Source organism: Sarcophilus harrisii, chromosome 6 (assembly GCF_902635505.1).
Source record: "Sarcophilus harrisii chromosome 6, mSarHar1.11, whole genome shotgun sequence".
Lineage (NCBI taxonomy): Eukaryota > Metazoa > Chordata > Mammalia > Dasyuromorphia > Dasyuridae > Sarcophilus > Sarcophilus harrisii.
In genome coordinates, this window is record NC_045431.1 from 14,134,298 (window position 1) to 14,159,883 (window position 25,586).

Consider the following 25,586-nt stretch of genomic DNA (forward strand, 5'->3'; position numbering starts at 1 on the left):
AGTAGCAACTCCTTTAAGGTACATGCTATCCACACTTATCACCCATTTCAGATCTCAACGACAATTATGTTAGAATCTGATCCTCACATTTCTAAATCACCGATGCAATCTGAAACTATTCATTACCAAGTCCTAGGGGTTACTTTGGACTCTCTAGATAGTCATGACTGCTTTTCTCATGCTGGAGATGGATAACTGAGCTCCACAAAGCAGTTTGTTTAAAACAACTTATTTAAAGTAACATGACATATCAGTAGCACAAAACCTCAATCTGATTTCTTTATTTTCTACTCCAATAGGTATTATGCAATGTGTCACTCATGTTTTAAGTAGTGTTTAGTATTACTTCAGTTTAGTGGGGAATAGACTAATTAATGCAGCGTGTGTGTGTGTGTGTGTGTATGTGTGTGTGTGTGTGTGTGTGTGTGTGTGTGTGTAGTTCTCATTATTTTTCAGGATTAAATTTCCCCCATTTAGCGATGTAAAATGAAAGTGACCTGCTATTTGCTTTTCATTGTTCTTCCTAAGACTGGGAAATAATAGTGACTTCTTTAGTTTCTGCCTCGAATCAACAGAAACTATAAATGCACTCCATTTTGCTAACAGGCAAAAAGTGTTAAAGGGAGAAAATATCAATTATTTGCCAAAAAAAAAGTTAGGCGTACTATTATAGCATGCTAAGTTCCAATGTACAGCATATGCATTTTTGTATTCAGAATAAATGACACAGGTCATTTTCCCATAAATTCAAAATGTATATTAGAACATGAAATCATATTTTAAATGGATTTCACAAGCTCCTTCTCTTCATCACTCTAAATACCAAAGATTAGACTTGCCATTTTACTTGTTCAGTCTTTTTTTCTCTTTTTGTCTAATAAGATATGAACAGCAGTGAGTGGCTTTTATTGCCCTCAGCTACCTGAAAGGAAAAAGGCAAAGATAAACTCTGCTTGCTCTCTGAATTCCAAACATCTATTTTCATTGTGATTGTTTCCAGACCCTTCAAAATGGTGCTGCCACCTAAATGGTAGTGCTAAATTAAAAAAAAAAATCTTTCCATTTAGATATTTCAATGCCTCAATCAACTGACCTTTGGAAATCTATCACTCTTTTCTCCATTTAATTCCATCTATCCCTCCAAGGCCCGGCTACTCAGAATTTTTACTATGTCATATGCTACTTCATCTCAACTGCCTGCTCATATTCCTGTGATCTGATAAATCTCCAAATCTCTACTACCACCATTCGGTGTAATAATCTTTTGATATCAACTTTATTCTACTTTATCCTAGGTTATTCTCTTAAAAACCTATCAAAGTGCAATTCTTTCTTTAAACTTATCCAACATACAAGTTCTACAGAAATCTCAATGGACCCCAATGTGTATATTGCACTTAATCAGGAGAAAAGAAGGCTAAACAAGTCCCTTAACAACAGTTGTCAAGAGTATGAACAATTGTTCAGAGAGGGACTTGTTCTCCCTTTCTACAATGGGTTTTAGAGAGGAAACTGGCTAAAATTGCAACAAAAGAGTTAGATTTAACTTCAGAAAAGCTTTTAGATTACAATGACCGTGAAATATTTCATGAGGTTGTCTGGGAAAACTACTTAACCTTCATTCCTGGATAGTCTTCAATAATAAGACTATACATGTGTGTTAATGGGCTATTATTCCATACCTGACTACAAACAAGAATTGAAACTGTCAACTACATTATGGTTTATTTTTGGATCAATTATGATTCTATGATCAGTAGAAAGTCTCCTGTGAGAATAAATCTTACTGTCCATTTTGAGCTCTATCTTTTCAAAATAATTAAAGTTAGAAATCCTGAGAAAGATTCTGTGGAAATAATTAATAATAAAAATACAAAAGCCTTATGCAAGAATTATTAGAGAGAAATAATTTTTCATTCTAGCTTTACTTAAATGTCATAGTTTTTAAAATGATAGATTCATAGTATTATAACCAAAAGAGACTCTTAGAGATCACCCAATCCAAACTATTTTTATGTTACATATGAGGAAATGTAGGTCCAAAGAATCAAGATGATGTGTCCAAGTTCACAATAACTAAGTAAGAGCATTGTTGAGAATCCACCAATCCAATCCAAATCCATTTCTTTGACCTTCTCCTAAACCAGTCTGGCCATACTCTAATAGAAATGGAGTTACCCATGCACTAGGATCCCTGGCTGACAAAAAATTTCTTAGTTATCTTTTAGTCTGTTTCCTGGACACACTGGGAGGTCTACCTATATTTTAGACCATGAATATGAAGTAAGTAAAGTAAAAAAAAAAAAGGTATTCAGTAATTAATAAGTAAAATAGGTAATACGTTTATCCAAGTGTTTTGACTAATATTACTTGAAAAAAACTTTACATTTGTAAAGCATCTTACATTAAGCAAAATATTCAAAGGAACCATAAAGTGAAATCAGAAATTCATTGGCCAAAATATGTAACCAATTGCTATAGCAATCATAGATTCATCATATAGCTTAAAAGAAGTACATTGAAAACAAATACAAAGAAAAGCTTCCATTTAAGAATTTTCTTCTTTTTTGTACTTTAATATTTTTTCCTCTTTTTAAAAGGCAAAATAATTGACAAGTTTGTAAGATCTTATCAAAGTATAAAATGCATGCGTTTGTGTATGTTCAGTCAATTTAAAATGTCTATGTATATCATACTGGTCAGTTTCAATGGACGTTCATAATAAAGAACCTAAGGAAGAATCCTAAATGATTTTCAAACCAAAGAAAAAAAGTAAATCCATAAAAATATTTATTATATTTTAAAATTAATGAATAAATGATAATAATGCTATATCACAGTTATATATTTATTTATGGCATTTAGAAAATATTTTCTTTGAAATAAATATTTGAATCAGAGAACATATGATAATAGGCTTATAGATTTAAAGCAGTAAGCATGTATAGGCCATGTAGTTCAACACCTTTCATTTTACAGATGAAGAAAATAAAGTTGAGGGGGGTGAGCCTTATTTACTATCTCACTGTGCCTAAATAGAACATTTAATAAGTAAATACCAGAGTGTGGGTAACTAGCCTGGGTTATTGACTCTAAGTCCATACCACCATATTGTTCATGAAAAAAATATGTACTTATTCAGAAGATTTATGACAAAATTAATAACACTGAGTTTTATCACACTTTCAGGATAATGAGGAGTATTTGCATTATTTTATGAAGAACATGATAAAAATCATGGAATTAATTTATTAAAAGATGTTTATTTCAGTGAATCCATGCTCCCATCAGTATTGCTACTCCCTTAAACCATGCAGACTACAAACCAATGATGTTTGGTCATATTGTAGAAGCCTTATGTGATTCCTCCTCATAAATTTTCTAACCAAAATATTGAGGGTTGTTATCTCATTCTCATAACATCCCAGGGATATCAAGACAATATGGATATTTCCTATACATCAAGATGCATTTTTCCCATGTGCTGATTGATTTTGCTTGGTATTTTTCTTCCTTCCTCCTTTAAAAAAATATTTATTATAATGGCCTTCTCTCTGAAAGGATGGGAAGGAAAGGTAAAATTCAACAAAATTCTATTATTTAAAAATGTCAAAATTTCATGATTTTCTGAAGTTAAAAAGGAGCCTCAATCAATCATCCAATTCAAGCTTCAGATCATTGTTTATTTGCAATGTCTCTCCAAGATGAATCTATCAAAAGAAAAACTGTCCTTTAGAGTACTTATCAGTCGGTTGGGCAATTTTAGGAAATATGAGCATGTACAAATTTGTACAGGAGTATGTATAAGATTGCTTTAAAGTGAGAAGACATCATTTAAAATATTAATTTTGTCATTTATTACGTGTATGATATAAAAATATTCACTTTAAATTTATAGAGCTCAGTTTCCTCATTTGTAAAATTAGGGAGAACTAGAAGATTTCTAAGATTTGGAAATGGAAGAAATCTATATTCCCATAATTATTTTGAATAGTGATAAATATTAATGCTTCAATATCTGGGACTTTTTATAGTAGGTTAACGTCATCTACAAAAAGAAGAGCTCTAGACTTCACCATTTAAAAGGTACTTACTTAAAAGACTGAGAATCTCCATTTGATTTAGTCTATACGGGTCATTTTAAATGATAGTAGCAGACACCTTTTGGTGAACATGTCTTCTTGTTATAGGACTCATTTGATATTGATCATTAGGGTTTTTCAAAGAATCTGATGATTTTCACTTATGAAAGAGAGACTGTGGACAGACAGCTTTTAGAAATATTTTGGATTAACAAATCATATGTTTTTTGTAAAGTCCAACAAATACTAAGCACAATATATTTCTGTATTTTCTCGGTTTTTCAGTTGATTGACTGTAAATGCATTCTACTATAAGATATTATTTGCCAATGTCTACCAGCTCCCTTCTCATTAATTTATCAGGGATTAGACAGATAGATAGATTCTCATAAAACTTTTGCAATGATGGTTAAATGTTTTTAACCTAGTTTTATTATAATATGATCCAAATCTTTTAAAATTTTAGTGTCTTTTCCTTTTTCAGAAACCTTGAGAAGCAATTTCTCTATACCCTCAAAACTGATTCCACAGATCTTTTTTTATGTATACATCATCCACTCTAGCTGTTTCCTATTTTGGTTTTTTGTGTTCTTTTTATTGCCTCATACAGCACATCCTGTACTGTGATGGTGCATCCAAGTGTTAATGACTTCAATCTATTTGAAGGTACAAAACTTGTTATATAAATCTTTACAGCTCTTTTTCATTTTTCATCTATTTGTTGTCCTTCTAGTTTCATCCTTAAATGCTTTTAGATGATTTTGCTACCTTGCCAAGTACTCCTTAAATTGTTTTCCCTCACCCTTGACTGCTTCTCACTGTTTTATGTGATAAGATGGCTAATATTTTTCTATCAGTTTTCATAATATTTTATAAACAATTCAAAGTAAATATTGCCTCTGATCACCATGTCTCTGTACGTGTCATAATTTTTGGATTAGGAAATTTCTAGCATCTTCTGGTCTCTATTATGGCAAAAGGTTGTCATCATTTACATCAATGTTCTTTCTTCCATCTCTTTCTTATTTTGTGGAATTAATTATTTATTTAAATAGTTCACTTTGGAGTTGTTTTAAGTTCATGCAATGAAATATCCTTTTCTCATCCTTATTTTTTTCTCTTCGTGTTAAATTAACTTTGATCATTACAAGGCAATGATCAGATTTTTTGCTCTAACTCCCACATATATTAAGAGTTTTCTTTATGGGATACATAATCATTTTTAAGTTACTTCATATTTGCCAAGGCCAGCACTTCTTGATTCTTTTGTGGCTGGATTGGGACTCTCTAGTCTACTCTGCTATCACAAATCTCACCCTAGAATACTACTCAAAAAATTTTTCAAATATAAATTTTTTATCTGCATTTCCCAAAGAGTAGAGAATATGTACACAAGCCCCATATAGCCACTAGAAAGTTAATAAGATAAAAGAACTCATAGATGTACAGGAATAAATACAGAAATCTAAAGATTGGATAGTCCATTAAGCTGCTCCCACCAAAGAAATACTTTGGAGGAATCCTCAGCCACTTCTCAAATACATCTCACAATAAACTTATAACAATAGAAGAGGTGGCAAAGTTCAGTCTTTTTTTCCTTCCGCATCCAGCTCCATAGTTTTAGTCAGATAACTGTATGTTACCCTATGTTGAGTTTACTCTTCTTTTTCTTCCTTAATGATCAAACTCAGTGATCCTCTCAAGGACTCTCATCTCTGATCTGTTTTCAGATAAGCGAAGATTGAGGTAGGAACCTAACAGAAATTTGGAATCTACCGACCCTTAGCTAACTACTTACAAAAGGATCAGTAACTTATGCCAGTAAGCATTTTCTGCTCTTGGGATAAAGAATATAAATCCCCCATCCATTCATTTCCCCTAACTCCCTAATGACTTACAGTTCCCTCAAATTAAAAGTCCTAATGGAGAAAACATAAAAAAAAACTGAGCTAGAATCTAACTTACCTTTATATTTCATAATGGAAGAAGGTAGTTTCAATAAGAACCTGTTCCTTCAGTCACCAATCATTTAAACATAGACATCAGACATCATCATTAGAAGCAATCAAGAAGATCCATATAGAAGTGCTGAGGTATTTAGCTGGTATTCTTTGGCTTAATGCTAATTTCCAACAATTCCACTTTAGCAAAATTTAGTTTAAGTTAAAACTAATTTTTTAGCATATTTGTGTTTAGTTCCCTACTCTGATATTTCATCATGACATGGAGATGACCTTGGATTCTCAAAGGTTATTCAATGAAGCCTAAGTACTGGTAGGTTCTCTACAAAATGGGGAAGGTACATCTATATCTGAAGAATCAGAAAAGCTAAATTCAATGAGGCTCATTACCAAAAAATTGTGTACCAGCAACTCTTGAAGATGTTCTACTAAAAAGTGAAAAAATTATATTCTGGGTCTATGCAGAGCATATTGACAACAATAAAATCATGGATAATATATTATATGCATTACTTAAAATAGTCCATTACAGTAGAACTTGAAATACTCCATTATAGTAGAACAAAGCCCAGCTATGGAATTGGAAGTTATTAGTATGAATCCTGGTACTACTACTCATGACTTGTTTGACCTTAGGCCCTTTAACTATTTTTATCACCCTGTCTCTGAATGATATATCATTCTCCCTTCCACATGGTGGGGAAAGAGGCATCTTTCAATCTGAAAAAGCTACATAATTTTTTTTGCCTCTCCTTTTATAATAGAGAAGTCTGATTTTTTTTCTTTTTTCTCTTATGGAGCATTTATACCAACTAATAAAATTTGGGTTAAATATTTGGTCACAGGCTATATGTAGGTCAATGTTAAGTAAAAATTCTATATGAAAAATAACTTTTTCTGTATTGTCTTCTACCCTTTACATGTCATCTGTGGCTTCCACAAAACTCCCCAAAATTCCTATTTAATTTCTTATGCTTATCTGCAATATATTAAAACCTTGATGAAGACAGTCACAATGTAGAAGGAATAGCTGTGTAGCTATCGAAGCATATCTCTCCCTCTCTCTTTTAATTGTACAAGGGGTTAAGGATCCAATTAAAGTTTATTGAGTTAGATTCTGTCCATTATCCCAAAGAAATCTATAGATTCTATAGAACATGATCCTATAGCTTCCTTCTTAGTTAATGCTACCAGAAACACACCATCACAAAATGTGACAAGGCTGTCATTTTTATCTTTATCCAAGCCACTAGCAAAATTGTTAGTGAAGAAATAACTATGAAATGCAACTAGAAGTCTCCCAGCAGGCCAATGGGGATCCATCTAATATTAATAAATCATTTTTTTAAAAAATCAATTCTTTGTTGATTAAATTTTCCTATATGAGTCTTGGTCCTTGTTTTCCAAATGCTTTCAATCTAGTTTCCATGTTTCTGAGTCAAGGACTGTTATATTTTCTCATAGACACTAGACCATAACTGATGGTAGATACAGACATACCTTTGCAAAAGGACTGAGTTTGCAATCACCTCTATGGAACAGCCTGAGAGGCAAGAAAGCATTCTTCCAAATAAAAATACAATATCCTGTCTCATCTCCTCCATTACCCCTAGACAGAGCCTGAAATTTGTCCAATTGGATGTTCTCTCCCTTTAGACTGAAACATTCTAAAGATAATTCTCCTAAAAAGTCAAATGCCCTTGGAATGAGTAACTTTCAGAGTCATCATTTTCATATGAATTAGTTCTTCTCTGTTAGAAAGACAGGTAAATGAAATTTTAAAACAGTTGAAAAGACACATATAGATAGTGTGCAAGATGTCCACTAATCTCAAGAAATCCCTTCTTCCTAAGAGTTGATAGGAGGCAAAAAAATTATTGCAAGGCTCTTGATAAAAAAGATAAAAGCAATTAGCACAAGAGCACTGGGCACACTTCAGAGAAAATATTAAAAGTGGCAAGGGAAGGGCATAAAATGTGTCTCCGACCAATGAACTTCAGGTTTGACTCATTGGCAACTTCTTCCTAGAACCTCTCTTTTGAGAAAATGACCAAGATACTTTAAAAATGCTAGCTAAGTAGCTTACTGATCAGCAATATTTCATTTTCTAGACTTTCCCATCATGCCTCTTCTTCTGTCCTAGAGACTTCCTTATCTTACTGATTAATTCTTCCTAGAACCAGAAGTCATCTTCCATTCTCCAGATAACACCATCAAACTCCCACAAGAGTACCTTTTCTTCTCCCTTCTTCCCAGCCTTTCTATTCTTTTTTCATGGGTTGTCTTTTTCCCATTATAACATAAGCTCCTCAAGGACAGGGATCGTCTTTCTTTTTGCTTTTATTTGAATCTTCATAATTTAATACAATATATAGTGAACACATAAAAATTATTAAAAGTCTTGGGGTCTAGGACTTTCCAATACTTCCAAGAGTTAGGTCTCAATTTCTCTATTAACACTTTTGCTATCAATATAACAGGACTGGGATAGGGAAATTTAAAAAAAAAATTTCCATACTGTTAACAAATTATACATGAGAGCTAGTTTGTTTTTTTTCTTGTTATTGTTGTTATTAAAAAGAAACTAAGTCTTCATAAAAGGTGTTATAAACAATCATGAGAGCTATAAGCAGTCAAGATGTTCTTCAAAGAATATAATTACATACCAATTATAAGAAAGGTATAAAAGTAGAAAACAGTACTGGATTCATTAATGACTTGTTTCAGTTCTTGCACCCGTAAGATGCAAAAATGTAGCGATAAAGTTTTATTCCAAGTTTATTGTTCTCTATATTTTCCTTAGTTTATCACTTCCTTTATTCATTGTGAATTCCCTATATACCCACCAAACTAGATATTTTCAAAGTCCTATTTCCTCCTCTCCAATTTCCTTCATGACATTCCCCAAGTCAAACTTTCACTAGAGTTGAGAAATATAGTATTTTCCTTTTCTTAACTCAAAATACAGTAATAAGGAGCAATGGTCTTTAAATGGGTTATTTGAATGCTAAGGCAAATGATGTAAGATGATCTATTAAAATCTTGGAAGAAAATATTAGAATATTTATATTTATTTTATCTTTAAATAAGGGCACTCAGTTTTACTAATATTTAAAATATGCACTATATACTATGACAGGCAATCTCATTAAGTTCCTATATATGAGACAGTCCTGTGTCATATACATTATATGAGATAATCTAAAAAAGTGAAAGATCTATACCAAGAAAAGATTTACAATGACTCTCTTACTAATTTGTTTGCTTTCAATCAAACTGAGAAACAGTTAAACTGTTCCTGGCTAAATGGATTTATAGATTATACTGTCCACTTTTAAGTCAACTAACCATTGGAACTGGCTTTAAACAAGTTGTACAGAGAAATCTAAGACTGACTACAACATTAATAACATGAGTATGAGTGAAGGGGAAAAAATAGTCCTCCTAGTATCACATTTCCTCACTTATGCTGTGAGATAACAATTAAAATAGTCAGCAAAGAAGTCACCTGACAGATGACCATGAAACATATTTGTTACAAAAATCTTTTTGATCATCCCTTGGCAAAATGATGAAAAAGAGTTGTTGAATTCAAAGATAAGTTATGCATTTTTCTTTTTCAAAGTGATAACTGTAGCAGGTTTGCTGAACTTTGCTGTGAAGGCCAATGGTCACCAGTATTAATATGCAATCTACTGGGAGGGAAAAAATAGAATGTAAGCTGCTCCTTCAAGTAAAGGGGACCTTTCTTTTTTTAACAATTAATGAGAAAGTAAATGTTTTTCAGAGAAAATGTAATGGAGAGAGCATTCTCAAAATAATTATATGGAAATATTAGCAACATTATGTGACTTTATTGCTCCCAAAAAAGTAGGTCTAAACACTAAAAAAAAACAAAACCTCTCATATCTACAAACTTTTCTTGGAAACTTGGAAACATACTTTTCAACTTGTCTTTAAAAATCTTCCAAATGAAGAATTTCAGAGGGTTTTGAAACCATTTGTTAAAAATATAATAATGCTACTTTCCAATTAGTTTCTACGAACAACTGATTGACATCAAAGGAGTGGAAACAGTAGTTGAATTTCAATAAAATCCTTTGCATAATTGGTTGATAGGACTGAAAATTTACTATTGAGACTTAAAAAGCACATTCAATGATTATTTCTTCTACTTAGATCTATGAATCTTTGTGAATTAACTCTTACAACTTTGACAATCATTAAGAACTGATATGAAATTAATTTAGAACTAGATTTTCAAATCACTGCCTCACAAAGTGTTAAATCAAGATTTCAACAATCATTTACCCTATTCAATCATCTTTCTCAGAAAAATAGCATTAATAATGCTATTTTGAAATCAAAAGTTTTTAAATTAATATTATTAATGAAATAAAATTAATTTTGAAAATTTTAGTTCATCTTTTTCATGAAAACTTCAGTTTTATGATTACAATGTACAAATATTCTTGAAATTATAGCTATATAGCTATATATATTATTTACAATTTAATATACATTCTCAGAGTTATATGTTAAAATATTTTTTGTTAGGGTTGTAAAATTTAAAAGTTTGATGTCCACTGAACTAGACCATTGGTTTTATCCTAAAACACCTAGTTGAATTATTTGTTTTCTATGTCTAAATCTGTAATATTGGTATAGATATTCCATAAACGCCTTTAACATTATGAATCACAATTCTACCCTATTATTTTCAGTAAGTACAAGTAAAGGAAACTTCATGAGGAGTCTTTGGAAAGATGAAAAGGATTTCCAAGGCTATATGTATTTGCTAACTTCTTTTGCTATATCTTTTGCATTCTTCACCAGTATTTCCACATAACTAGTTGAACAATTCAACAAGATACCTTCCTAGAATGATCCACCTCCTCACATCTGCATCAAAGAATAAGCTAAAATCCCATCAATTACAACAATTACAGGAGGCCTTCAAAAATATTCTCTCCTGCTTTGCAAGTCTATTCTTTCTAAGAGTGCCTTCCATTTATGGTGTGTGTGTGTGTGTGTGTGTGTGTGTGTGTGTGTGTGTACGTATATATACATTATACATATATATATATATAAAGGTATAAAGGTATATATATATATATAAAAGGTATAAAATACCTTTTACATATAGCTATTTTCACACTGATTTTCCAAGGAGCTCCTTGAGAAAAGGGAGTGTGTTGCAGAAAACGGTTACTTTATACCCATAGACCAATGCCTGGCAAATATAAGAAATGAATATATGCTTGTTAATCTGACAATTTGATCTGATTCTAAAGAAGAGATAAGGGTGTTAGAGTAAAAGCTGTATGAGTATAAAAAACTTATGCAATCAATAGGATCCATCAACTAATTAGTAGGAAAATTATAGCGTGTTCATGACCATTAAATACCATTATCCAAAGTTCATATTGTGTCATAGGCTCCTTTCAGAGTAATGACCAGTCACTTATGACCAAACAGAATCCAATTCTAGGAAAACTCATGGAGATAAAGGAGAATCCATTACCAACAGAAGCCATTGGCAAGCTCTGGGAATTCTAAGGTTCACAAAATTGTAATCCATCATCAGGTCTCAGAAACAACACGCCAAGAACTGGGATGCAGACACACAGACTGATACAGTTGACTACCCTGGGTCTCTGCCTCTTTATCAGCAGCATACCAATCACTAAAAACAGGACAGAGCCAAAGCAGGAGAGCTTTGCGCCTAGAACAAATGCCCACAGCTGGTCCAGGCAGTAAGGCAGGGTGATCAGAACAGAAATTCATCTGCATATGGATGAAACAAAAGTCCCCAAGAATCAGAGGAAAAGGCCAGCAGACGCTGAAAGATCATTAATTCTATAGGACTAGATTCCCTCTGTGTCATAGCTTCGGCCCTAAGTGATGAGCAAGAGCATAAAACATGTCAAATCAAAGTTATGGGTCCCCAAATTGAGAGGAAATAATTCAATCTGAAATGAATGCTAAAATGTTAATACAACTTTTCTCATTTGGGGGCTTCTGGGATTCAATTTCTTCTAGGGTTAGTGTGCCCTGTTACTACTCTACCTGATCACCAAGGAAAAGTGGCTTTAAAGAGATCACTTCTTTCTAAGCAGTCAACACTTTGTGATGACTGAAAGACCAAATGCACTAAAGCCAGCTTTTCTGCTCCTATTCAATTCGGGACCCAGATTGCTGCCCATTTGCAGCAACTATCCAAGATGCATTCTCATGGGGTGCTTACTCAACTACTTCTCATAATCTATGAAATATGCTTTCTTCAGCCATTTTATTTTTCCAGTGGGAAAGGCTACTCTGGGGACTAACATAGAGTTCACTGCAAAGGTCCCAGGGCTCACTGCAGTAAGCACAATTTCATGTGCAAATGGTAGTATTTTTCTATCAGTGCAGAATCCTTCTTCTACTGGCTTTTTCAGGACATTTTTCATGACAGAACTGAAGAATATTCTTCAGAAATAGTTAGGGTAAGGATTTAGTTACTGCCATATAAAATTAAGCTATTAATACTTGGAGTTAAGAACAGAGCTCGGCTTTATGAAAAACAAAATCCTAAAACTACACTCACAAGAGAAATGACTTCATATTTGTGAAGTATTAGAAAACTAAGTGGTTAGAACAAGACACGAAGACAATGAAGAAGACGCTACGATTCTAGGAATATGAGATCTTGTAATGATCTGTCGGTTTAAGTCTTATGACTCTCAGTATCAAAAATCTAAGAATTGATTTTTATATTTACAACAGAACTATTTTCTAAGTGCTCATTTTCTATGTGCTTATTTCAGAGGATAAGGATAGATTTGTGTTGTAAGGAACATTTTAATAAGGGAAAAGAACTATACAGCATCACATCCAAATGGATATCATTTGACTAATAGTATACATGACCCCATTGGGTAATTAACCACTTTGTGACCACTTTTTGCTCTATCATCTTCCAAATTTAATGATCAAGAGTCATGTGGAAAACAATATAAGAATGCAAGTTTTCTTTTGATTCTAAAAGTGGAAAAACTCAAACTTATTAAAAGGTCTAACTAAACATCTATTATGGGTGTCATGGGGGCGGGGGAGAAATCTTACATTGGGTGGAAGGTTATTCTAGATGACCTCTAAATATGCTTCTAACTTGAAGATACTTGGATTCTATGAATATGAGATACTGAAATTATCTGACTTTCAGTCCCACGTATCTGAAAATTGATTTTTATATTTACAACAGAACTGTTATATGCTAGTTTCAGAGGACAAGGACAAATCTCTGTTGTACAGAATATCCTAACAAGAGAAAATAACTACAAACCCGCACATTTAAAATGGACATGATTTGGCCTACAGTAAAAACAGACCCAAAGGGGTAATTAGGCACTTGATGAGAATAGTTTGCTTCCAGATTTAATGAAGAAGAGTCTTGATTTAAAAAAAAAAAAAACAGTACAAAGGAGAAGAGGAAATTATTGAATTTCTTTTTTTCTGTCCCCTTTAAAATATATATATATATTTAAAGATGAATGGGCATAAGTTGTATAGGTGAGCATCATGGCTCAAAATCTATATTCTGTACTTTTAGAAAAATAAGAGATATACTGATTGGAATTCTTTCCCCCTCGTTAGCGCTCCAAGCAATGCAGATTTTTGTGTATGTTTCCACTAAATTATGTACAATACCAGATAAAAGATTTGTTTTGAAAAACAGCCACTTTCAAAAATAAGAGGGTTTATCAATTCCAATCATTCTTATCCAAAATTAGTTGTCAAGTTTCAATAGCTGGAATGAATTTCACAACATAAATTCAGTACTGCTGCAGAATGATGAATACAACCTTGTAGTACAGTCCTGTGTACGCAGCTCTTCTGGATTGATCAACTACATTTAAAATAATAGGTCTTTATATTATAATAGTACCTATTAACAATTGACTGACACTGGATATATTCAAACACAGCATTTAGAAAAAAAGGTTACCTCTCTGGAAATTAGTAAGTAGTTACTCAACAATTACTATAATAAAAATGGAATAATTATTGTGATATTATGAGACTGAATTATTTAACTAAGAGCAATATTTTCCCCTCTTGTAAAAGGCCAACAAATACATTATGATGCCATAGCAATATTCATAAAATCTTATTAGGCTGACTGTAAGTCAACATTAGCCAATCATGTTCATGATCTTTATTTACACATCAAAGTTAAACACATGCTCTAGCCAGTTAGAAACAAAATTAAATCGGAAAACGACATTGTTCTCATTAAGGAGTACTCTCTTAAGCTGTTCTTAAGACAGGGAAGGCTTTTTCAGCTCCATTATAAAGCAGTGCTATCAAAAAAGAATTGTGCGCCATTACTTGACATAAAACAAATGGACACAAACAGGCCTAGGAACAGTCTGGTTTTTTCCTGACAAGCTGACTCTTCCCTCAGTCATTTTTTGCCATTTTAATATGATGATCAGAAAATCCTTCTGGGATAATATAAAAATTTCTCACTTTGAAAGTAAATGCTTCTGACTTACCTTATTAATTTTAAGGTTATTAATTTTATATTAAAGGAGCATTAATTTTATATTAAAACAGGAACCTATTATTTTGTTATTTTTTGTTCCAACTCACATAATATCTTAATTTTAAAAAAATATTCATAATACTAAAACAGATGTTTGTTATGGCTGACAGCAATCAAGTTTGGCTGTCTACTTCCAGAAGCAAAACCAGTCATCTGCTGTTGGGTTAAAGCAAGGGGTACTTTTTTGAATAAGTCTAAATTTTGAAACCTAAGTAAATATACAGGACAGCATAGTACAGCAATGGTCACAAAATATGTCTGTTTCTAGTACATGAGAATATTACATTGCATACAATATTCATAACTCCCACCTGGAGACCATTCAGGAGGATTCCCTAGACTATAGGAGCAGCACCCATAGCATTGTGGTTGAGAACTGATTTGCATTTTGAAACTCTGAATTGATTCAGTCCCAAATCCAGTCATACTAGCTGTTTTGCATCATGAAGATAAATACCAGATGCCCAAAATGCATGGAGATTTGTATTTTCCACTAAAGTCCCATTCCAGTGATTCATCATGGCACAGATATGAATTTTGAATCTCACAGGATATTGTGGTGGGACACAGGTTCTGAAAATTCTTACCAAGTTGGAAAGGCTTGAAGGCCAAATAACAAATGATGTCACCATCTGAGGGCTAGCCTAGCTAGATTAGGAGAAACCCTTCACTATATAACTTTAGAGTTGGAAGGGACCCCACAGGTCATCTAGTATAGCTTCTATCTGAAGCAGGAAAGTCTCCAACATCCCTCACTAATAAATAGTTATCTGATCTCTGTTTGAAGAACTTCAGTGACAGGGAACTCATTATTTCATGGGGTAGATGATTCTATTTTGGGGGAAGGGTGCTAAGAATTATATTTACTCCTTAGAGTGGCCAGAAATCTGCCTATCATTCAAGAGAAAGAAAATTTTAATGATTCTGCTTCTCTGCTAAGAGAACAACAATTTAAATGAAAATGGAATTTTCAGAGCACCAAATTTGCTACAAGCACCTAAGAGTTGACATATTGGAACAAATGAGGGCTTTTCTCTCCATCAACAAATCTTGAATTCATTACTAATGAATTCCAAAGAATGATTTCTTCATCAATATGAAGCTATCATGTAGTTGACTACTAAACAAAGCTGGGAACTATTATATGTACATAAGCATCCTGTAACCTACTTTTCCTGAGTTGGGAGTAGATTCACAGTTCAGCCAAAGAGTGGAAGCAATTTTGATTCCTAAATGGGAACTCTTCACACAAGTATTGGTAAAGCACAGAAATGAACTAGCTATTATTCTGGAACATTAAAAGTGATCAATTTAGGCATTTTACAGTTTAAAAAGAGAAACATGGCCCCCTCTCTAACTTTCATCCATTGGAAGAATCTCTACCCATTGGGTTCAAGCAGAGTAAATCTTATCTGTCTTTCATAGGAGAGTTTTGCTTCAGGTACTTGAAGATGGCTTTTAGGTAAATGGCCCTTACCTCTTTCTCTACTCCAAATTAAATATCCCATATTGCTAGAGCAAATTTGTGTAATGTATCTGTTTAGCATCCTCCCTTATCTATTTAAGTCATCTCCCTCTGGTTGGTAACAAGGTGATAAAGCTTTTGGGGCAATAGGAATTTCTGAACACCGTTTCCTAAGATGTTGTGGAAATGTGATGTATTTCAGTGGAAAGAATACATGCATAAATACAATCAGAAACCCAATGAAAGTACTGACTTTTAACTGAATATAAACCTCATCCATACATGTCTACCTAGTTATTTAAGGATAAGAAATATATACCTTTATAGAACCTGGAGTATTTTTTTTTTATTTTTAGAGATTATCTTAAGCTTTAGAACATTGCATACAATCTAGACTTTGCAACATTTCTGAGAACTGTGGTGTTTTTTTCCCCTTTTAGCCTTTTGATTTGGTTGTTCACAGCACACTGGCCAGAATGTAAATAAACAACATAGTGATATATATATGACAGTTCTGTAATATTGTATTTATGTAAGTATATATTTTCGAACAAATAAATAAAATCGAGACATACAAAAGCGATGACTTTAAGAAAACAAAAAAGAACTATCCAAAGCCGTAAAATGTTGGATTTTTTCATAATGGAAAATTCTGAAGCCATTTCTTATCCAATATGATATAATAGACAGGCTAGAAAAAACTTCTTTCATTCTGAAAATGCATATAATGCAATCATTTGAGAATTTGAACCTAAAAAATAAAATTCAGAGTCTAGATTTTTACATTTATACAAACCATGGAAAGGCCTTAAAGTCAATAGAATAAATATACTATCCTTTGACTACATCAATAATTTTTCTAGAGATCAAGTTTCACACTGAATGAACAAATAGATGTGGGCCTTCCTTACTCTGAGGACTTTTATGCTAGTTTCTGGATGTTCAAAATAACAACCATAATGCTTACTTAATTTCATTTTTTGCATATAATGTTATGAACCCATCAATAATCCAATGGACCATCCTCCTTCTCCATTGAGCAAACAGCTAAAAGACTCAAGCCAACAGCTGCCAAAAAAACAAGAAAAGTAAAAAAAAAAAAAAGGCAAAAAACTTACAGCAGGTGGTACCACCTGTGCCTGTCTAATTCCAGTCCAAACAATGTACTACTTAGCGGTGGTGAAGGGTGGAAAATCAGTTAGTCACTCACAGTTGGGGGAATGAGAGGCAGCAACTTCAACTTGAGCATGTCTGTGCCTCCTGTGAAAGAGATCCTAAAATTGCAACTTTCAATGCCTTGGGTATTGACAGAGCAATCCAAATGCTGCCTAAGTGGACATTAATGTACTATAAAATACCTGTTGGACCTACATAAACTAAATTATTTTCCCTCCTACCTATATACCAAGAGGGTATAATCTACTGGTGAAGAGGGGAAAAAAGGTTTCTTGATTTTTAAATTGATTTCAATTGAAATGCACAGGCTGGGAGGGGGCTGAGTGAGACCCAGCTGAATAAATCCAGTGGAGTGAGAAGCTTTTATTTCCTTCTCAGGGTTCACATTCTCAATGCATCCACCTACAATGAGAACAATACCAATGGCTGATCTAACGCTTTATAAATTAGGGGGATTAGTTTTCTTGGGTTTTTTTCTAACTGCTTCTTGCCTTTAGTTTTATAATTTTCAATTTGCCTTGGGGGTATTTGTAGTGTCTCCAACCTTCTCAGACACCCTACTCTACTCCTAGGATGTGAATTCCTTGAGAGAAGGGATAGTTCAATTTTTTTCTATGTATCCCAGAGCTTGGCAGTGTCCAGCACATGGTTGATGCTTGGGAAATACTTAGTGTTTATTGGAAAGAGAATCAGTAAATCAATAGGCACTTATTAAGCACCTTGCATATGCCAAGTATTGGGCTAAGCCCTGGGGTTAATGAGATAAAAATGAAATAATCCCTTTCCTTAACAAAACTTTGATTAGGAAGGTAAGTACAACATATCATACCATACATTATATAAAATGTATTGATGTATTGATACACAACATATAAATATTAGGAAATATATGAATACAAATATATGCAAAATCAAACACTTCCAGTTTTAGGGGACACTGTGTATACAAAAGAGACCGGAGATAGTACATTGTATGGCAGTACTAGCAAGGGAGCCACTCTGGTTGGACTATAAAGTATTTGAAGGGTAGCAATGTACAGCGAGTCTGGAAATGATGTTGGCTGGAACCACATGGCGAGGAGTTTTTAATGCCAAATAAAGGAGCTTGTAGTTTATTCTGAAGGCAACAGGGATCCACTGGCGTTTAATTGAGCTTGGGAATGACATGGTTAGACCTGTATTTTAGGAATATCACTTTAACAGCTGGATGAAAAATGGATTGGAGTAGGGAAAGACACCAACATCCAAAAAGCCACCTATTTATGCCCACTTATCCTATTTAATTCTGCTGGGGAAGGGCACCAAAGTCTCTGGAGACTCAAACAAGGGACTCTGGAGACAATGTCTGGCCAAGGCGTGGCTTTCATGGTTGGAAGTGCAGACTCTGTGGGAGTCCAGAAGAGTGGTTATTTTGGGAAAGGAAAATTTTTGGCTCCAAATAAATCACAAATGGCCTCTGGCACACGGAATCAACACTTGCCAGGGGCATAGCCCCAAAGAGGCAGAACTGGAGTGGGTTAGAGAGGAACCCAAGAATACCCCACCTAATCCCTTGGCCCTTTCCATATACATGTAGCAAGGATTTTCCTGGGATCCTTTTCTGGCTCTATTGTATTCTCCATATCGAACGGCTAGGTCTGTGTGACGAGTGGCTGTTCCAGACTCATTCCAATTGTAACTCTTCAGGTGGCTCCATCCCAATTTACCTTCATGGTGGCAGTTGGTCTGATTGACACAGTAGCCTACATTTGGACAGACTTTCAAGCAGCCAAATTCAGGAACTATTCTGCCACCAAATATGTTGATATAGCCAAGTTGAATACGCTCGGGCTTTCCGCCATGAAAAACCATGTGCAAGTCAGGTCGCTGATTCCCTGGAGAATTTCAGAAAGAAGCACAGGAAAAATGCAAAAATCTATTACCTATACCAAGTTAGATGAGTGAATACCCTTGATGTTTTATATGTAATTCTTTCCTCCTTCCACTGAAGGGCTAAGGCCTGTCAGAGATGCCCAAGCTTGTGCTTGCCTGTCACTCTTATTTCTGTCACGCAGACAGTTCATCCGTTAAAATCAATAGGTAGGAAATCAATAAAATGCAAACAAGGCACTTCATCCTCAATAGTTTAAATTCTCTCCCTTCAGTTCTAAAAACACCACAGTGTTCCCTTTACAACATTTTTGGTGCTGACTTGTAAACTACATCGGTGACATTCCCATCAGTTTCCTCTTTTGCAATTTTGATTATAAGCAACATCATGATAGAGTGGAAAATCACCTTCAAGACATTGAGAGGAGTTCTCATCAATACCACTGAGCCCCCTTCCTGAGCTCCCTCAGTAATTAACTCAATATATTTCTAGGAAGTACAAAGATGGACCTTTTGATAAATTCTAGCTTAAGAATACTACTCAAGTGGGTAATAAGCCAAGAAGTGAGAAATGGTTAGGCTGGATGGCTAACCTTTTGAATCAAAAGCAGTGAAGGTCACTACTCTGCCTCCCACAAACCATTCTTTATTTCTCCTACCAGAACAGAATATTGGCTAGACAATGGATCAAACCAACTACAGTAATTCTTGGGTGTCTCTGAAGAAGTCTGCCCAGAACAGACTGAATTGACCATGAGGAACACCTACAAAGAAAAGAAATGCAAAAAGATCTCAGTCCTGTCAAGCTACCAGAAAAACTCAATGAAATTTCTGGGTAGCAGAGGTAAATCCAATCAAAGGTTTGCCATATTGGCTTTAGCTTTAGGTTTTTATTACTTTGAGGAATCATCATATTATATGAGCTGACATTCACTTTAGGCTTTGAATACATTAAAAATGCCCTACAATTTGGATTCATGCTACAAGTATTTCTTTTGGCAATATAAGGATAATCAGAACAATTTTGTGCCAAAAAAAAAAAGATATGACTCAATTCATATTTTTTTGAAGATCATAGAAATGAAATGTCAAATTAATGGAATAGTTTATGTCATGTTTGGTCCAGGTTCATAACAATAATTGAAATAACTATTTTCAATTAGAATGCCTTGGTTATAATAATAAAAACAATAATATTTATATAGCCTTTGTATAAAATATTTTCTTTTACTTAAACAGAACTATGAGGTAAATACAATAGATATCATCTCTGTAAAACAGAAACTAGGGCTAGAAAAATTAACTATTGTCACATTGATGGTGTCAGAAGCAGGTCCTGACTCCAAATTCTGTACTCTTTATAATGAGTTACCACGCAAAACAACTAATCTTCTCTGCAATGATCTATTCCATTGTTCAGGAAAAAAACACTGGATGCAATCCAGACACGGGATGTCTCTTGACCAATATTAAAACGGGTTTCATAACAGCAAAAAGTTGCAATTCAAGTGGGATGTTACTGGCATGAAACAGAATAATACCATGTTGTCTCCTTCAGGCACACAGTGAAAATACTATGACATACTTTTGCACAGCATTCATTTTCCTCAGTAATATTGCGTACAAATGTTATCTCCACTGAATGTGAGAGTTCAAGGCCTAGTCTGCAAGTTTATAAAAGTAGCTACTGCCTCAATTCAATCTCCCACAGAGGCCTCACTATATATATCATTAGTTCACAAGCTTCACTGTTGGGTAAAAATGCTATTAAGAAACATATCATTTACCCAATAGACTAGAATGGATCCCAAGGAGCCATTCTAGTCTATCAGGTAATTATGGGGAAAACATGTATTATTTACTTGAGAAAATGGAATACCTCCTTGGGAGCCATGGTGGTCCATCCCAGCTATTCATAATAAAAAGATTATCACATTTCTGTGATAACAGCTCCTGCACTTTCAAAGGGACGGGGATAGGGAAAGAGTATCAATAGCATTAATCAGTCCGAGCAAATCTCAAATAAGATCTTTAAAAATTCATTCTTATCTAATCCAAAGTTTTGTCTGTGAAAAGAAAGAAAATAATCTCAGCAATTCTGTTGATCTTTATTTAAACAATAAATTTACACATATAAAGAATACAGAATGTGGGATCATTCACCCTAAAGCATGCTACAATGTTATAAATAGTAGATTTGAAATCAGAGGAAGAGAATTCAAATTCTGCTTATACCTAGCTGAAGGATGGGAGCTTTTACTTCACCATGCTTTCGATTACTTAGGTGACATAGTGGATAGAGTGCTAAATATGGCGCCAGGAAACCAGAGGGCCACTCATACTTCAGATGGGTTCCTGGGTCCATTACTTAACATCTCATCCTCAATTTCCTAATCTTACATGTTTCCTAAAATGCCTTCTAACTCTGATTTTAGGAATTCTATGAGCTTGGAAATTAGGTGCATAGAGCAGATGTGACTTACCATCAAAATGTCATGAGTTCTAAGAAGAGAGCATTACAACCAGATGAATAAAAAGAGCTTAATATTTACAGTTCATCTCATTCATTTTTGAAACATTCAAATAAGTCAGGAAATTTGCATTATAGTTCTAGTTCTGCCATTATCTGTGAAAGCCTGGACAGTGAATCTTACCTCTGGCCCTTGTGATTTCTAAGGTCTCTTACACTCTTCATATTTAATGACTCTGTATTTTGGAGTTCTACATTCTGTCTTTTTATTGGAATATTCTCAGTATTGTATAACTTTATAACTTCACATTTCTACAATGCTCTTTAACTACCCACTTAATTAATCTCTGTTCTCTCCTCCCACCTCACCTCACCATCATTCCAACCAGAAACTTATAGAAAAAGAAAGAGGAGGGTAGAGAGAAAGAAAAAAAGAAAGTGGGAGGGAAGAAAAGAGACAGAGACAGAGAGAGAGAGGACCAGTTACAGTCAACTACCATTGAGTAGAATGAATTTGGATTATGTCAAGAAAAGAAGACATTAGAAAAAGATGGTAAGAAAAAAGTAGAGGAAATTGAAAGACAGAACTCTCATCCACTCATAAATACTAGTTGATTGATATTATTTGAAGAGAATTATGCTGCATACAAGATTACTAATTCTCTATAACAAATATTAATTTGTTTATAAAAGTTGATTAAAATTTCCATGACAATGACTGCCTCATTTTTGTTTCCAATGCTAATATCTCTATTGTCCTCCATAATATCATTACATGGCTGATAAACATTTGAAACATGTCAAACTCAATATGTCCAGTCCAAAACTCATCATCTTTAGACTGAAACCAATCTCCATCTTCTATCCTTCCCAAGTTCTACCCAGATCACCTTTATTCTTCCATGAATCATCAGCTTTTACAGAGTGCAGTGCACACTGTACCCAATCAGTTGCTAATTATTGTCATTCTTGGCTCAATAAATTCTCTCCATTTGGATGAGCCACACCCTATATCAGGATATCACTTTCACCTGGTGTGGCTCAATTGTCCTCTAATTGGTTTGCTTCAGCGTGTCCCCTTTCTAAATCACTCCGCTCAGTAACAAGCATTTATTAAGCATTAACACACAGCTGCCAAAATGATATAAAAATAACCCAAAGGTGTGACCACAGCTCTTTTCACTCTCTGATCATGTGTTTGACATTTAGAGCCATTCATAATCTGGCTCCAAGGTACCATTCCAGCCTTATTATAAATGACTCTCCTTCACAGACTGATCCAATAAGGGGTCTTCCTGTTGTTCCTCACCCACAGCATTCTATCTCCCTCCGTGAAGCTATACTATATCCACTTTTAGAATGTCTAGTTTCCTTCAGAGATTATCTCAAGCACCACAATCTAAGTAAGACATTTCCATGTCTTTTTTTTTTTTTTTTTTTTTTTTTTTTTTTTTTTTTTTTTAGCAATCTATGATGTCTGCCCTTAAAATTACCATGTATTTTTGTCTCTGTCCATGTACTAGTTTGGGTATAAGTGGCCTCCCCCAATTGACTACTTGATGACAGAATCAGTTTCATTTTTGCCTTTTTATTCTCAGAACCTCAACTAGGACAAAGCACACAGTAGGTCCTTAAGAATGATTGTACAAATAAGCCATTGACAATGTCACAGCACTCACTCTATAGGAGAAGTTGTACATCAAAGAACAAACAGGGCTTCATTAGTATAATATGAAGGGAATGAGAGGATACAATGGCTTATTTTCCTAAACTTATATACAATCACTTCTGCTACACCTAGATATATACATGTCCCCAAACTACCATGTTATATAAAATATCACAGTAAAAAACCATAGGGCTTATGGAGAAAATGAAGTTCAGGGCAAACACACAAAATATTAACAGGGATATGTTTAAAAAAAAAGATTTGAACTTCAAAAAAATCATAGCACTGTTTTATGTATGTTAAATGGTTAAGAAATACAAAAATAACTATAAGAATCAGTGTTGGTTTGCCAAGTCTCCAGCTACTCAACCTATATCCCTGTTTTCATGCCAGGGGGGCCGGCAGCTCCATACAAGTTGGGCAGACCGTAATCCCAAAGCCTCAGAGAAGACCACGGTGGAAGATGGCCGATGGGGAGATGTAGAAAAGCCCTCCTCAAACAATAGCTCCTACTGCAACAGAAGATAAATATCCATTATAATAAAGATGACACTTAATCTTTAAAAAGTTTGCTCATGAAAGTTGGTATTGGAAGGGCATCAGCCTTTTAGTAATTGTGAAATGAAGGTTTCTGCATTACCAAAAGCTAATACAAAATCTGAGTTATGCTCTGAGTTATTCCTGAATGTCACTTAATATTGGAACAAATTCATGTTTTCAAAACAATCATTTTAGCAGAACTAACTGTATGGATGACCGCAACATATTTTATTGTAAATTCAATCATTTTTAATATAAAATTATGAGGTTCTTCAGTTTGTACAGTTTGTCAATCACATTGTCCCATTAATATACAACTCTATTATCCCATTAAAATATAACTTTCCTTTCTGGTAGAATTAATCTTCAAATGAAACTTGATTGAAATTGAAGATCTAACACATTAGTGAGTTTGTTTGTTTGTTTGTTTTCCTGCCTGTCCTCTCAAGGATTTAATCAATTGTAAACAAACATCTAAGTGTATCAGAGGAAACGATTATTTATTCTATCCTTTTAAGGGTTAGACTCCTGAGGTCACATGCATTTGTCTTTATTTCAGTATAGCAAGTAGATTTTGGATGATGGCTGGGTGGTATATGAGTGCAAGAACCTGATTCCAAGGCCCGGTTCTGCTATAAGTATGACCTAGAGTTGCTGGCTCTGCAATGTGAGAAAAGGAAAAGTAGCTATTATTACACCCATTTGACAGATGAAGAATGTGGTCATCAGGGTTGGGTCACAAAGCCAGCCATAAACCACAGAGCCAAGAGCGGTATCAAGACCCTCTGACTCTCTCCATACAGTGCCCTTTCCACTGCTTCATGCTAACATGATCAAGTCCCATCTGGTGTTTGGCTTCTCACTGCAGAGCCAAGCTGAGAGTCTGGGTTGGACATGGAGAGAGGGATAAATTCATGTCTCTAAATGAAACTCAAAACCGCCTAATCAACGGCTGGTGTCAAAAAGGAGATCCGATCATGACACACAGCAAATACTTGAAGCATTACTTAATGAACTTTCCATGTTTCCTGGTTGTCATGGATGCATGGCTCACAGCAACCAAACAAAACCCGATCGACTGCCCAGCAAACAATCTGAAATCGGCTAAATTGAACAATTAGTGGGCACGTCCACGTGAGTCTGTCGACAATAAGCCAAATGTCACGGCGTAGCAGAAGCAGCCTTGGTCATGAAGGTAAAAGATCTGAGTGAATTCTGGGCGTGTAGCTCATTAGCCAGGAGAACTAGCTGAGATTTAAAAACACAGAACCTCAGAGTTCTTACTTCAGAGGCGATTTCATTCAGTACAAAGAGAAGAGAATATTCTCTGTACTATTCAACAAGTAGTTATCAGGTCGCTACGAGATCCCAATGAGAGAGAGCTGAAGCTACCCAGTGTATTTAGGAAATACTCTATACCAAAAATCGTGCTGGATACCAAAGAAAATAGAGATGGCCTCTGATTGTGAGGAGCTCATGTTCTAAAAGGAGAAACAACATTTAAAGAAGAGCTCGTTTATTTTATGTCAGATGGAAAGACCAGGTAATAATTTGAGTTAAAAGTCAGGTTAGAGAAGTACCAAAGACTTGAAAAACAATGGTAAGGCAGAAGGTGCCTAACTAAGGAAACAGAGGGTCCAAGGAGGCTGAGGAGAAGAAAGGCAGTGCTCTGGAAAACCCGAAAGCCACAGGGATGTGGGGTTCAGCAACCATGTGACAGCAGGACTCCCATAGTAGAGGGAGCTGGGCAATGGGTAATTAGTG

The 25,586-nt window shown here is 34.4% G+C and overlaps 1 protein-coding gene across 7 annotated transcripts in view; it reads right to left on the reverse strand.

Moving 5' to 3' along the window:
- Nucleotides 1–25,586, reverse strand: part of PPARGC1A (PPARG coactivator 1 alpha) — a 739,235-nt gene that overhangs the window by 422,554 nt on the left and 291,095 nt on the right. Inside the window, exons 1-2 of one of the 7 annotated variants that reach the window (XM_031942837.1) lie at nt 19,737–19,868; nt 18,981–19,148 (exon numbers count right to left, since the gene is read on the reverse strand). The exons of 5 other annotated variants lie outside the window; for them this stretch is intronic. In XM_031942837.1, coding sequence (XP_031798697.1) covers nt 18,981–18,986 — 6 coding nt within the window. In that variant the 5' untranslated portion in view covers nt 18,987–19,148; nt 19,737–19,868. Of the gene's footprint in view, nt 1–18,980; nt 19,869–25,586 lie in introns of those variants that run through there. One more of the 7 variants, XM_031942836.1, reaches the window with a different exon arrangement.